The sequence below is a fragment of the Falco peregrinus genome, chromosome 5 (genome assembly GCF_023634155.1).
Source record: "Falco peregrinus isolate bFalPer1 chromosome 5, bFalPer1.pri, whole genome shotgun sequence".
Taxonomy (NCBI): domain Eukaryota; kingdom Metazoa; phylum Chordata; class Aves; order Falconiformes; family Falconidae; genus Falco; species Falco peregrinus.
Window position 1 is genome coordinate 105,240,513 of NC_073725.1, and position 14,110 is coordinate 105,254,622.

The following is a 14,110-nucleotide window of genomic DNA, read 5'->3' on the forward strand; positions in this document are numbered from 1 at the left end:
GGTGCTAAAGAGGGATACTGTGGGTATGTGGCAGGTGTTTGGGTTGGGTCTGGTTTTGCTTTCGTTTTAAAACTTAGTAATGGATTACTTTTCCCTTCCTCCCCCTATTCTAAGGGGGCAGAACCTCGGATTCGCCACACTCTGTTTTCTCAGTTAATACTGGTCTTGGTGGACATGATACTGACTTGAGGCAGCAAGATGTATCCGACCCTGCTGTTACTGACACGCATGGCCTCATTAAACTGCTTTTAGAAACACTAGCTAGTGCAGGACACTTGGATTCATCGTTGGCACAGTCTGTAAACCAAGCTTTAGGATTAAGCACTGATGAAATTGAAGAGGATATGAGACAAAAATATGAATATGAATCCATTCCAGCACAGGACAAAGATGATCATGCGCTTCCTAATACTGCTCAGGCTGAAAATGTTAACTTTAAGGACCCACAGAGCCCAGTGATACTAGAAACTGATGCGGCATGCTTGCCCTACCCTTTTGATGTTGATCTACGGCTTTCGGCTAATGAAGTAGGCCTTGAACACACGCTACGTTTAAAAGTAAGTGAAACTGCCATATTGATAGATGCTGATAATGAATGTGCTGTTTTCATAAAAACTATGAGACTGAACGAAAAAACCCACTATTTTTTTAGATAGGTGAACATAGATAAGCTGTGCCACTTTTTTGTGAAGAAGCTTTTCTGTTTGGTAGGAATGTATATGGAAATTTTCTTAACTTCAAGATGTGTGTACTGGTTCCTTATGTCTACTCTTTCTGTAATGAAATTATAGTTAAGAATACCTGAAAGATGGAAAGCAGCCATGGTCAGTCTTCCTCGCTAGCTTTACAGTAAGTGCCGTAGGCAGCTGTTCCAGCGATAGGCAGCAAAGCTTCTGTCATTCTGTGGCTGGGTGTTGTATTTGAGGGTGTTTTTTCATGTTTGTTGAGACTGAAGCCTTGCAGTTGTCATCTGCCTCTTGTAGGAAAAAAGATCCTCTGTTCTGGCTCTCACCTTGCTTATGGTGGTAGGTTTGTTTTTTTTTTTTTAGCAGTCTGTGAAGCTGTTGCATGGAACAAGTATAGTATTACTGTAACAGCTTGCACACTGCCTTCCATCTCCTGCTTCTGGGTGATTCTTAGTCTGGCTAGGGAGGGATTTGAGAGTTCCTCATCATAGTTATTGCCTAGCTGTTACTCTGCCCAAAAGCGGCTTATAAGGCAATAGTTGCTGTTCCATATGGACTCGCGCTCAGCAGTGGCTGCAGAGCAGGCCATTAACGACTGTTGTGGTTTAACCCCAGCCCAGCAACTAAGTACCACCCAGCTGCTCACTCGTTCCCTGCTCCCCTTGGCCCCAGGATGCGGAGGAGAATTGGGAGAAAGGTAAAACTTGAGGGTTGAGATAAGAACAATTTAGTGATTTTTTAAAAAATAATAAAATAACGAGAACAATTGTAATGAAAAGGAGGGAGAAAGGGAGAGGAATAAAATCCAAAGGGAAAGGAAAGAAGAAAACAGCTGATGCACAGTACAATTGCTCACCACCTGCTGACCGATGCCCAGCCAGTCCCTGAGCAGTGATCAGCAGACCCTGGCCAAACCATCCCCTCAGTTTATACACTGAGCATGACATTCTGTGGTGTGGAATATCCCTTTGGCTGGTTCAGGCCAGCTGTCCTGGCCGTGTCCCCTCCTGGTTTCTGATGCCCCTCCAGCCTTCTTGCTGGCAGGGCCTGAAAAACTGAGAAGTCCTTGACTTAGTATAAACACTACCTAGCAGCAACTAAAACCATCTATTATCAACATCATTCTTACACCAAATCCAAACCATAGCACTGCACCAGCTGCTCAGAAGATTAATTCTATCCCAGCTGAAACCAGGGTAACAGTGTACTATTTAGTCTTTAACCTTTTTAGGTTAAAGAACTGATAGGTGGTTCAGATGTGACAACTTGTCATGATTGTGAAATTCCATCTCTGGTGCAGAAATGAGCCTTTTTTTGACCAGGCTTTTCCCAGTTGTAAGCTGAGACAATCTCTTTCAAAGCTTATGCACCCAGAATTGCATAAGCTTATGCACCCCAAAATGCAAGCTAAAACCCAGTACATCAGTCCTAGGCTTTATCATTTCAAGACCTTTTTCCACCTGTTGCTTTCTCATCATAAGCAAGAAAGTGACAGAATTCACTTTATTTTCTGTATTTTGTATTTGGAGTTGGTTGGAGGTATCTTAAACAAGACTGTTTATCCACAGGCGATCAGTAGTTACTCTAGAAAAGCAGAATGAGAGCATTTTCCTTTTAATGATAGCCTGTCTCTCTTGTCTTAATAAAACATAGTGGTTATGGTTGTGGACTGTTATCTCAAAAGCAAACAGAAAACCCCAATGGCAACAACTTACCTCAGGTGACTGTTTCTGTATGAGTTAGTGACCTTTTCTAGTGACAATACCTCAGGGTCAATGAAGTGATTCTTACTGCCTTACAGTCATCAAGCATCCTTTTGCTCTAATTGTAGCTATTGCTTCAGTTTGGGGAATTGGTCTTGGTCCAGCCTCTTCAAAGTGTATTCTCTCTCTCCTGCTTTAATAGTGGTAGGCATTTTATAGGGCAGGAAAATCTTCCTTACTTCTATGCACGTGAGGATCATGCAATCCTCATTTTCCCATCTTGTACTGTGCAAAAGGTGACGGGCTTGTTTCTGTCCCTCTAGCAATGTCTGAGTGAGAAAGCATTGAGAAATATGCATAGTGGAAGGTCTTAAATGCTCGATGGATATTAAAGGTGGTTGTGGAATTGGCTTTAGTTTTGGTGCGAGCAGAGCTGAAAAATTCTGAGCACTTAAACGCATCCCTAGCTCTCTTTGTGTAACCGCTGGCTGCAGTGCTGTATACGTGTTCCATGCATACTTATCATGACAGCATGTAACTGGCGGAACACCCTTTCTGGCATTTCTGCTTAGGGTTCGGAGTGCCCCAGCAGCTTGCTCAGTCACATTACAGAGTGGTTGTTCTGTGTTACTGACATTTCTACACAAAGCCATTTCTAAGTCATGGAGTAGGAAAGAGTTTGTCCTACGTCTGATCTCTGTGCTGTTTTGCTTCTAACTATCTGGAATATGAGATCACATTGGGTTGTTCAAGGTCTTAAGGCTAGTTGCAGGCGGTTCCTCAGTAGTGCCGTCTCATGGCTTTAGTCAGCTACCATGAAAACACCCTCAAAAAGGCTAAGGAGCAGACAGTTTTCCTAATTTTTTTCCCCTCTTTGCCTCCTTTCCTCCCTGCCCCACTCAGCTTCTGTACTCTGAGGCATGTGCTCAGGACTGCCTTGTTTACTTAATGATAGACCATCAGCGAAGATTTCAGTCTCAGAAATTGTCAAATGGGTAAATGAAATGTGTAAGTACCTCATGTAAACATTTCCAAGCTTGATTTGAGTTGGTTGGTGAACTCAGGTGTGTTCTTACTGTCAGCTGTTCAGAATGTAAAAGCTTAATGGCTACCAAAAAAGAAAGAAAGAAAAAAAAAAAGGTTTGAGCTGAGAATTTTTATTGTTTTTTAGGAAGCAAGCACTGGGAGTACTTTTGAAGACTGCAGTCCCTGTCATAGTACACCTGTAGAACATGTATATCGCAGGCAACATTCCAACTCAAATAATATAGGAGAAGTTGGAATGCATTGGAAACTTATTCCAATTACAGGTAAGGTGGGTTTAACTCTTTAACAGTTACTACAAAGACTGATCGAAAGCATGTTCTAAAGGTTTGTATCTTTCATAGATCCCATTCTTAGGTCATGTGTTGGTACGCAAGCATGTATATAGCTTAGGCAGTTGTTTCTGATACTTGATTAATACAGAAGTCCGCTGGGCGAAAACAGATACTGGTGGAGAATATTGCTTTGGCTACGTACTGACAATTTAGGAATGTGAATGCTTGAGTGTTTATTTGGTGAGGTGCGCAAGTGTTTTGAATTCAGTGTTTGAACTTCCTAGGTTCTGCTGAAAGATTGGATGGGTGGATGATTGCAACTAGTAATCCAGAAAAATAATGAGAAATGTGTTCTCCATATAAAAAGTAGCCTACTTCTTATTGCATCAGGCTCTTCTACTGGAAGTGCTTCAAAGTCTTTGTCCTTGTCTAAACATTTACATCTTAAGTAATTTTACAGAAGCAGCTTCTGGTTCTACTTCTTGATGAGTCAACAGCGTCAAGTCTTGGGAGAGCATAAAAGCCTGGATTTGAAGGATGTGGAAATGGCTATAGGAATAGTCATCAAAAGCTCTAAAGTCAAGGCTACAAAGCAGTGGTCATGACTAAATCCAGATAGAATTTAACTACATTCTCTGAGTAAAAACTTACTGACGTCTGATTGTGTTCCAGGAATGCTGGAATCTGTCTCTTGGATATTTCTGATATCCATCCAGTTGTGTAGTTCAGCAGCTCTTTTTTGTTTGACTGAGGAGGGAGGAGGGCAAGTGAAACAGGTTTCCCTTCGCAGCATTCATAGGCCTTTTGATGAAATGACAGAGTATTTCTGGCTAACATTTTCTCCACTTTCTTTAAGGGGCAAACATCAAAAAACTATTCTGGTATTTTGCTGTTACAGAGTATGGAGACAGTGAAGTTGTTTGGATAGGACATTGTTTCTTTTAATCCTGGAGGAAACAGCTACTGTGCATATAGATGAGGATATGGTTGCTGAGATAACTAGTTAAGTGGGTGATTAAGCATCTAAAAACTGTCATACGTTGTAGATGCTGGATGTGGGAGTCCATGCAAGGTTTTGCCAATTGACTGACATGTCGCAGTCATCTGTGGGACTGCAAATCTTAGTAGAAAAAAAAAATTTTCTGAAGTCTTCTGAGAGGGAGAAGTGCTGTTCTCTAGAGACGAAAGAGATTGTCTTGAGCATCACTGGATTTCTTGAGTTCCTGCGACATTAGTTCTTCAGATTAGCTCTTGCTGCAGCAAGTATTGACTAGGTCTGCAACGTGGTGATGTAAACAATGCTGTATAAACACCAGGAAACCCTACAGATGCTAACTGCTGCTGTCCTTCGGGAGGGGTAGGAAGAGTTCAGGAGGATCAGCTGTAAAAATGTGAAGACAAATAAACAGGTGAGAAGAGTGGATGGGACAGTTTGCATAAGTCATTATGGCCTGAATATTAAGCAGCTCATATTCTCACCTGGTATTCGGTTTTCATCAGAAAATTAGATCAGTAATACACTGTTCAGCAAGTGGACTCATTTTATTGAAGTGCTTAGAGAAGGCTGCAGGAAAGTCACAAGAGCCATTAGTGTTTTGGGCTACTGGCACTCGATTTTTTCACTGGACATAACTTCCTGTATAGTATCCTCTGGAGGGCTTTGAGTTTTTATTCTAGGGTATTAAAATTAATTCAGTAATATAATTTAAAGGAAGCTGTTTTCTTTTCAGAAAATGATTGCTTTCTAAATCTGATGGCTTCTCCATGTCTCATTTTTGTAGCAAGGTAGCAATAGAAAGGAATTTGGAGAACATCAGTCCTTTTTCGTCTCTGCATAATTGCAGGAAGCCAAATTAGCAATCTCTTGTTTTTTCTTTTTAAACACAAATACGTTTCGATACAGAGGTCACGATCAGCTAAACTTACTGTAAGAACTTAACTCTTCATACTTGGTGACTTGAGGAGTTGGGGGTTTGTCTTGCTTCTTCTCGATGACATCAGAACGTGTCGGAGGAGATAGATGTTCATAGGTCCTCGACTCATCTGGACTGCTTCTGTGTCATGTCATTGTTCATTTCTGCATGAGTATGTAACCTAAACTTCTGACAATGGTAAGCAAACCCGAATTGTATTTTTGAAAGCTGACTTGGGCACGTGTGTTTAACAAACCTGTCCTAACTCAGTTTTGGCTTGAACTTGAGACTCTTCTTTGGCTTTAGACGTTAAGTGCGAAAATGGTGTTCTTGCTTTTTCTTCTTTCTCTTGTAAGAGAAGATCAATGCATTAACAGACACTCTGAAAAGTGATGGCTTTTGATTACATTCATCTTGGATATGAAGAAGCAGAACGTTCTAGGCTTTCTTTGTCAGGTGGTGGTTGAATTTCTGATTTCAAAATCTACCCAAGAATTCTTTCTGGAGTCACTGTAGAAGGACCTCTCTTAAGCAGTGAAGAATCTGACTCTTATCTGCAAGGAGGACTACTTCAGCAGCTCTTCAACAGCTCTTCTTTCCAAGATTGTTTTCAGGCAGTTCTTTTTCTGGTTTCTTTGACATATCCAGTTACAAGGTATTACTAACAAAGAGTATGTTTGAAATCATAAATCATACTTCAATAGTTGTTGAAGGGTTTGTTTATTTGGGGTTTGCTCCTTGCTCAATCATTTGTTTTTTGTGAAGACTTGTGATGGAAAGGTGTAGATCTATGAAGGATGCCACCTTCAGCGAATTCTATTAAAATAAGGGTAACCTTAGTTTGTCATCCTTCTATTTTTTTTTTTTAATTCTGTTTTTTACAGGTTAGAAAACATTTTGGATTTCATATTCAGCAGTGTATCTTCCTGATTAAATTCTGCTTAACAAAAGTTTTTGGTTTTTAAAACAAAATTTATTTCTGGAAAACTTAAATAATAACCTTTGAAGAACAACCTGATCTTTTTTTTTTTTAATCATATATGTCTTGAAAACTTTTTTACTAATATAATTGTTACAGAAACTTTCCAGCAGATCAGGATAAATGGATTGTATATTGGGGTTTTTTTTTCAATAAACTTAGGATTTGAAATTTTCCCTGTATCAGAGCTGCAGACAGGAAAGACACAGAACAAAAATTCATTGCTAAAATTGGTATGCAACTGATTAGCTGTATTAAAATGTAAGAAGTTATAAAAATAGCCCAAAATTTAAAGCCATAGTACAGCATTCAATCTTTGTACTAAGACTTGCTTATAGTACAGAATTTCTTGCTTCACAATAGTGATGCAGCTTGTAAGTGTTGAGCAGCTCAAGAAGAATGAGATACATAACATTAAGTACCTTGTGTCTAAAATGAGCTTAAATGTAAATTTACTCTGTTAACATTGTAATTTGGTACTGAGCTCTTAGATCTTTTAAAATTAATATACTTGTGTATGCAAAAAGTGCAGATCAACACTGAATGTATAAAGCAACAGAAAAAAGGTTGAAATAAAAAAGAATAGAACTAATTGGAATAACCTGATGTGTATCTGTCTAGTGCTTTTAAAGAAAAACTAGAAATTTGGGTTGGCTCAAAGGATGTGCTGTGAAGGATGAAGAAAGGACATACAGTTTAATTCACAAGGAAAATAAAATGGAACCACATTTCTGGTTTCTCTGTGTACTTCTACTGGCATAAAGTAACGAAGGTGATACCGTCACCTTGAAAAAGGGATGCTGTTAGTGGCAGATGTTTTCCTGTTAGATCTGGATAGACATGATCCAATTAGGGACTGAATATAACAGGCTACTTTGTATTCCAAAAGAATACTAATTTTTAAAAACTCTCTATACTATTTTGGTTATTGTTTCTGTTCTGGAAGTCTGGTTTTCTGTTTAATGGCTGTTAGCTTTAACAATAACACAACACCTAAAGAAACCAGAAAACCAAACAAACCATCTCAAAACCAAGAAAGAAAACCTACTTTGAAGTATTTATGGAATAGACATATACTGAAATACTTGCATGTTTCTGACACATATGCATGTATATATATCATTAGTTACAACAAAGTGTTACCTTTTGGTTTAAAACCAAACCAAACCATGGTTTTGAATGTGGATGCTGAAGAAACAGAGTGCTGCAGAAATGATCTGAGATTTGGATTACCAGAGGCTTTCAGCATTCCTTGCAGCGTAACTGATTCTGTGTATCAATAGTTACCATAAAACTTACATCCTACCTTTTTAAGCAAAACCCCTTCTGTTCTCAATTGCAAGAGCAGACATGCCGCTTGCAGGCTTAATTCCACAAGGTGGTGTGTGGCTAAAGTAACCCTTTCCAAAGTCTGAGGATTATAACCTAGTAGCAAATGAAATACTTGAGTAACTTGTCACCCTGCTTGATTTCTAGTTTGATTTTGTTTTTTTTAATTAAGGCAGTTCCTGTTATGCTTAATCATAAGTTATCTCTCGGAAAATTACTTGTGTTCTGCTTTTTGAGCATACTTTGATTTTATTGTTTTACGGTCTTAGGAGCTATTAAATTTTTTATTATGAAGTCTTTGGATTTAAGTTGATGGGTGGGGGAGGCACAGCATCAATGCTGTTTCAAAACGGTTTTGGAGGCTTTAGTGTACCAGTTGTGTGTGACTTTCAAACATGAGATGACGATTAACTCTTCCTATATAGGTCTGAAATCACCAGAAGAACCGCTCGTGTGTTTACCGCCAAAGGATGCCTTTCCTAATGATCCCCGGGTAATAAATAGACAGAGAAGTTCTGATTATCAGTTTCCATACTCTCCATTTTCAGACACACAAAAGGGGACAGCAGAAGATGGACTTTATCCAAGACAAGTGGAGAAACTTGAAGATCAGTGTGGGCTATCAGATCACCCTTTTACAACTAAGCATTCCATTAGTGCAGTAATAGAGACTACGCTATTAGAAGAATATAATCTCTTTGCAAGAAAGATTCAAGAAATTTTGCATCAAAAAAATATTGCTTATGTTAGTGGTATGTCCACACCAGTCTTCTCTCCCCGAGAGAGGATAATGAGACTTTCTGAATATATCTGTCTACAGGCATCGGAGATTTCTGTCCAAGAATATATAGAGACACTGAGTGAAAAGTTGAATAGAGTTATTTTGTCGTCTTCGTGCATTAGGCATACTCCACCAATTTATTGTAGTCCTGAATCGGCAGAAATGGTTAGTAACACTGCACTGAATCCTCCACCTGACACGCTGCCTGTTTGCAGCGACTCTGACACAGCGTTGTTAGCAGAGCCATTGTGTAATATTGTGGTGGTGGAAAATCGGGATTCTGTTGAGCAGCATTCGGCAAGCTTACCCTTAATGAAGGATGAAGTAGATCACGTGAATGCTAAAACTGAGGATGTGTTGACATCTGATCAGACCTTTTCCGGTGGTGATCTGATGGAGCCACCAGAAAAGACACAGAAATCCCCAGAGAACGCAAACATTTCAACCCAACCAGTCCTTTCTGATTTTATAAGCCAGTTAAAACCTGAAGTATTTAACAGTTTGGTCAAAATTATTAAAGATGTACAGAAAAACACTGTGAAATTTTATATTCATGAAGAGGAGGAAAGCATTCTCTGCAAAGAAATCAAGGTAAATATATTTCAGTGCAGCTGCTCTATAGTGTTAAAATAGAATAGAGCGCCTTTCAAATCAGAATGAATGAAACTGGACTACAAACATAAGGCAGTCTGAAAGTTGTTTCAGAAAAGGTTGAATTGTGAAAACAGGCTGTCCTGTCTCATTTCTGGGTTGAGCTTCCGAGGTAGTCTTGCTTATATTCAGCTTTTTTGCAAATAGTTGGAAAGCAGAACAGGCTGTAGTTGGGTTCTTTCTGAAGATACTGCTGGGGACAGCCTCACAGAAAAGTGGTAACAACGGCAAAAATGCGATAGCCTACTGTTTTAAAAAGAATATATGAAAAGTTAGTGTGAGTAATTTGGGTTTTTGTTTTCCCTTCCCCTTCAGTTAATAGTGTGGGTAACTTTTTGGAGATTACTGTTCTTCTGTATTTAATTGTGTAAGATGAAAGTGAAATAACTTTTGGCTTTATTTGAACACTCACACAGTTCTGATACTGTCAGTTGGCCATCTATGTGCGATTCTGTAAGAATGACTTGACTGGCTGGAACAGGCTATTCGTGTGTTGCTGCATCCTTCCGATTGATGTATCGGAAAGACCAGGAAGCCAGCCCCTCTGAGATTCATCTGAGTGGAAAACTTGCTTACCATGGTCATCATGTGGGGATTGTTTTGGCTGAACTTCCTATTCACTTTTTCTCTACCATCTTCTCTTTTTGTGGTGTTAGGAATACCTTACAAAGTTAGGTAACACAGAGTGCCATCCAGAAGAGTTCCTTAAAAGAAGAGCTGCTGTAGATAAACTGTTGATAATTATCCAAAATGAAGACATTGCCAACCTCATCCATAAGGTATTTCACATAAGTAGATGTGTTCTATAGAAACCTATTGTTAAAACATAGTGAGACGAGCTCATTTTGAGCAAGGCTGCTTTCCTCTAACATAGCATTTAAAGAATGCCCTGTGTTTAGTTGCTGTTTGAAGAAACAAAAATGGTGGTAAATACCTAGTATTGTTCCATTGTATACCTGTAACTTCTTCCATCTCCACATACGTGCTAATACATATTTATTGTTAGTAGTTGTAAAGTTGTAGAGGCTTGAGTAGTTCTGCTTCTTGTTCTGTGATGCTCTAATGGCAAGTGAAGGCAGCTGTCAGGTTACCATGGGTAGCCCTGACAGCTGTGGCTTATGAACCTGTGCTGGGCAGAAAGTAAAATTATTCTAAGTGCTCAACTTCCATTGTCTCATTCCTCTAGTATTTTTGAGACAGCATTTCCCAAGGCAGGAGGAAGAAATGATAATTCATTGAAAATGAGTTTTGTAGTTTGATATTTAAAGTTCTATAGTTTGTTCTGTTGGGGTTTTTTTTTTGTGTGTGATATTTGGCAAACATCTTGTTTGTAACATTTTTAAACAGATACCTGGCTTAGCGACTTTGAAGAGGCTTTGTTGTGTCAGCTTTGCGGGTGTCGATAGTTTGGATGATGTGAAAAATCACACTTACAATGAACTGTTTGTGTCTGGTGGTTTTGTTGTGTCAGATGAATCTGTCCTTAAGCCAGAGTCCATCAGTACAGGTAAGTGTGGTGCTTTCTGAAGCTTTAAAACGCTGACAAAAAAGCCTCATGTTTTAGTATGTGGGAGAGTGGCCGTACTTACTGCAGTGAAGAATCAAGTCTTCTCATTTTCAGGTCTTCTGTCTAATTTTTGTGAGTTTTTTTGGAGAACTTCAGCTAATTCAGTGTGTTTCTTACGTCAGTGGCCTTTATGGATAAGATTTTTCTGGGGAACATGTGAACTTGGAGATCTTGTCTTTCTAAGTTTGCATTACACTGTGTAGTTATGTATGTGGAACCTTTTATTCCTTACTACTCAATCCAGAAATGTGCTAGAAAGAAATATTGAAAAACTACACTTCCCCCCCCCCCCCCCCCCCCCTTTTCTGTTTTTGAAATGGAATAGTTAACAAAGTTACCAGTTTTTTAAACAGATACTTGAGCAAGGCAGACCACCTATGACTGAATTGAGCTTTTACATATGCGGATACCACTGTTCGGTATCTGACCTACAAAAAAGCAGCTCAGTTCTGCAATATTGTTGCTGCCTAATCTGCTAGGAAGAAAACCTAAAGTACTAGGCTAATATTCATAGTTGTGTAACTATACTTTGATGAAGACAAAAGCGAAGCATTATGTGTATACTGAAGCAGTGTTTTCAGTTTGCGTAACGCAAAATATAACTTCTATTCACTATCTCCAAAACAGATAAACTAAAACAGTTCTTAAAGTTTCTGGAGGAGCTCAATACCCCAGATGGGAAATGGCAGTGGAAAGTCCACTGCAAAATACAAAAAAAACTTAAAGAGCTGGGGAGGTAAGTAGTGTTCTTCAATACCAAATGCTTGTTAAAATGCTTCAGCTTCAATTATGCTCTCCAAAACCCAAATAAGTAGGACTTACTCTCACATTTGTGTTTTGACTTAATTTTAATATTTAGACTGACCTTAAATCAAGTGCCTTTCTAATGGTGTATTTTCCCTCCCCCCGCCCCCCCGTTACAGAATGAATGCCAATGCCCTAAGTCTGCTGACCCTTCTGAACACCTATCAAAAGAAGCACTTGGTTGAGATTCTGTCTTACCATAATTGTGATTCTCAGACTCGAAATGCTCCAGAATTAGACTGCCTTATCAGGCTTCAGGCTCAAAACATACAACAGAGACATGTTGTCTTCTTAACAGGTAAACCCAAAATTTATGAGTATTTCTCTCCCTTTAGATAAAAGGTGCTAAATACTAATACAAAGTCTCCTTTTATGTATTTAGAAAAGAATCTCAAAACACTTTCAAATTACATTGATAACGGAATAGTGGTTGCTACTGTTGATGACTTTATGCAAAATTTTGAAAGTCTCGTTGGGTATCACAACTCGGTTACTGAAGAAAACAGCCTGTCTTCCTCTGATGCTCATGCAAGACAATCAGGTAAAAAACCCCAACAAAATATACACTTTGTTTACCTAATTAGATGTGTGGGGTGGAGGTCCTTGAGAATAGTGTGCGTTTACTCTTGTAAGTGGGCTACAGATAGCAAGGAAAACCCAACTCAAGCTACTCTTTTTCCGTTTTAAATGATGGTGGAAGAGCAGCTGGCGTGGAGCGCCAAAGGCGATCTTAAATACGGAGTTCTATACAGGCTAACGCCGTATTCAAGAAAGTAGACATATGCCAAAGCTGCGTAACCGTCTGTTTGCAGGAGAAGGATAGACTTGTAACAAAGGGACTGAGATGTCAGCAATTGTGCTTTTAATTGTCTGATCAAATACTCACCTACTGTATAACTTTAGATGCTGTTTTGACATTAACCCCTTTGGAGCTGGGAATGGGGATTTCCCAACAGTAAACATGAACACAATGCACAGAAGCTTTTAGCATCGGAGTAACTGGACACTCACAGAGGGTTAAGTATGTATGTTGAGTAAGTGAACGAGAGTGGCAGAAGACCAAGACTTAAGTGATACTGGATTTACAGACCTGAATCTTAACGCTCTGTGAGTAGTGTATAGCTTTTCTAACAAAAGTTTGTATTTCAATAGAATAGGACTTTTTTCTCTCCCCCCCTTTTTTCTTTTCTTTTTTTTTCTTTTTTTTTTTTTCTTCTTTTTTTTTTAATTTAGTTCTTGTAGAGAACAATGAAAAGGATGAGGAGGACATGTCTTTGGATTCAGGGGATGAAACATCACAAATAGAAATCTGCAATGATGCCTCCAAGTATGATACTCATTTGGAAGCTTTGCAGACAGAGGCCAAGGGCTTACATGGAGCAGATGCAAAAGAAACCTGCGTACCAGTTACTGAGTTACCTCCTGAAGCACAAATTGGCATGGTGGAAAAGCCTTCTAAAATTGACTTGGAAGAGATCCAGCTCATCACTCCAGTTTCTCCAATGTGCTGTGCTGAAGGAGAAAAACACAATTTGGTTGAACAAGCTCCTTTCAATAACTTCCAAGTTTACAGTAGACAATTAAACCTGTCCCACCAATTCAGTCACTTTAATGTACTCACTCATCAGACTTTTCTGGGAACAACGTACCCAATTTCTTCGGCAAGTCAGAACCAAGAAGGGGGCAGTTATTTTCTCTCTGCTTACAGCCAGAGCGTGGATACAGAGAAGTCAGCATCACCGGCTGGCTGGGATGTAAGTTGCGATTCTTCCAGGCCATATTCAAACCAGAAATAAACTCGTAAGTCTCTTTTTATAAGTTGCTGTGGACTTTTTTTGTTTCTAAAATGGTGGATTAACAATTTCTATTTTATTCTGGAACAAAATGTTTCTTGTCCTTTATCTCAAATGTTTTCTTGTCTTATTTAAATCCCGATGGCCTGTACCTGTTGGAAACATCTGAAAATTGAAATAAATATATATATTTTTTAACATTTACTGTACTTGAATTATCTTGTTTGTTGGCACCTTTATGTTTCTACATTTGTATTTGACCTGTACCTGGGCTTCAGTTTGAGGTCTGTTTAATTAATGTAAAACTGAATGTCGGACTAAAATATGTGAAACAGCAAGACTTTTTTTTTTTAACTGTAAGAGTATCCAAATCGCTTTTCTTTACATAAATATCAAAACTTAAGTATTTATTTGACATTTGACACAGATTTTGTACAAATGTTTTTACATAGCTATAGGGCAGTGTAGTTATTCTAATGCCTCTATACTGGATTTTGGCTAAATACCTCAATTAGAGTAACCAATGGTGCAGTTCCATTACAAAAATAAAATAAACTCTTAATGCACAAGGGACTTGCTAACACA

The 14,110-nt window shown here is 38.8% G+C and overlaps 1 protein-coding gene across 5 annotated transcripts in view; it reads left to right on the forward strand.

The window, feature by feature from the left end:
• TASOR (transcription activation suppressor) overlaps window positions 1-14,110 on the forward strand; it is a 34,461-nt gene extending 20,351 nt beyond the window's left edge. The window contains exons 15-23 of one of the 5 annotated variants that reach the window (XM_027794546.2): window positions 115-557; window positions 3,561-3,699; window positions 8,478-9,301; window positions 10,018-10,140; window positions 10,709-10,868; window positions 11,556-11,664; window positions 11,852-12,030; window positions 12,115-12,273; window positions 12,636-12,958. In XM_027794546.2, coding sequence (XP_027650347.1) covers window positions 115-557; window positions 3,561-3,699; window positions 8,478-9,301; window positions 10,018-10,140; window positions 10,709-10,868; window positions 11,556-11,664; window positions 11,852-12,030; window positions 12,115-12,273; window positions 12,636-12,691 — 2,192 coding nt within the window. In that variant the 3' untranslated portion in view covers window positions 12,692-12,958. The other 4 variants (XM_027794526.2, XM_013304004.3, XM_013304008.3 and 1 more) reach the window with 4 other exon arrangements.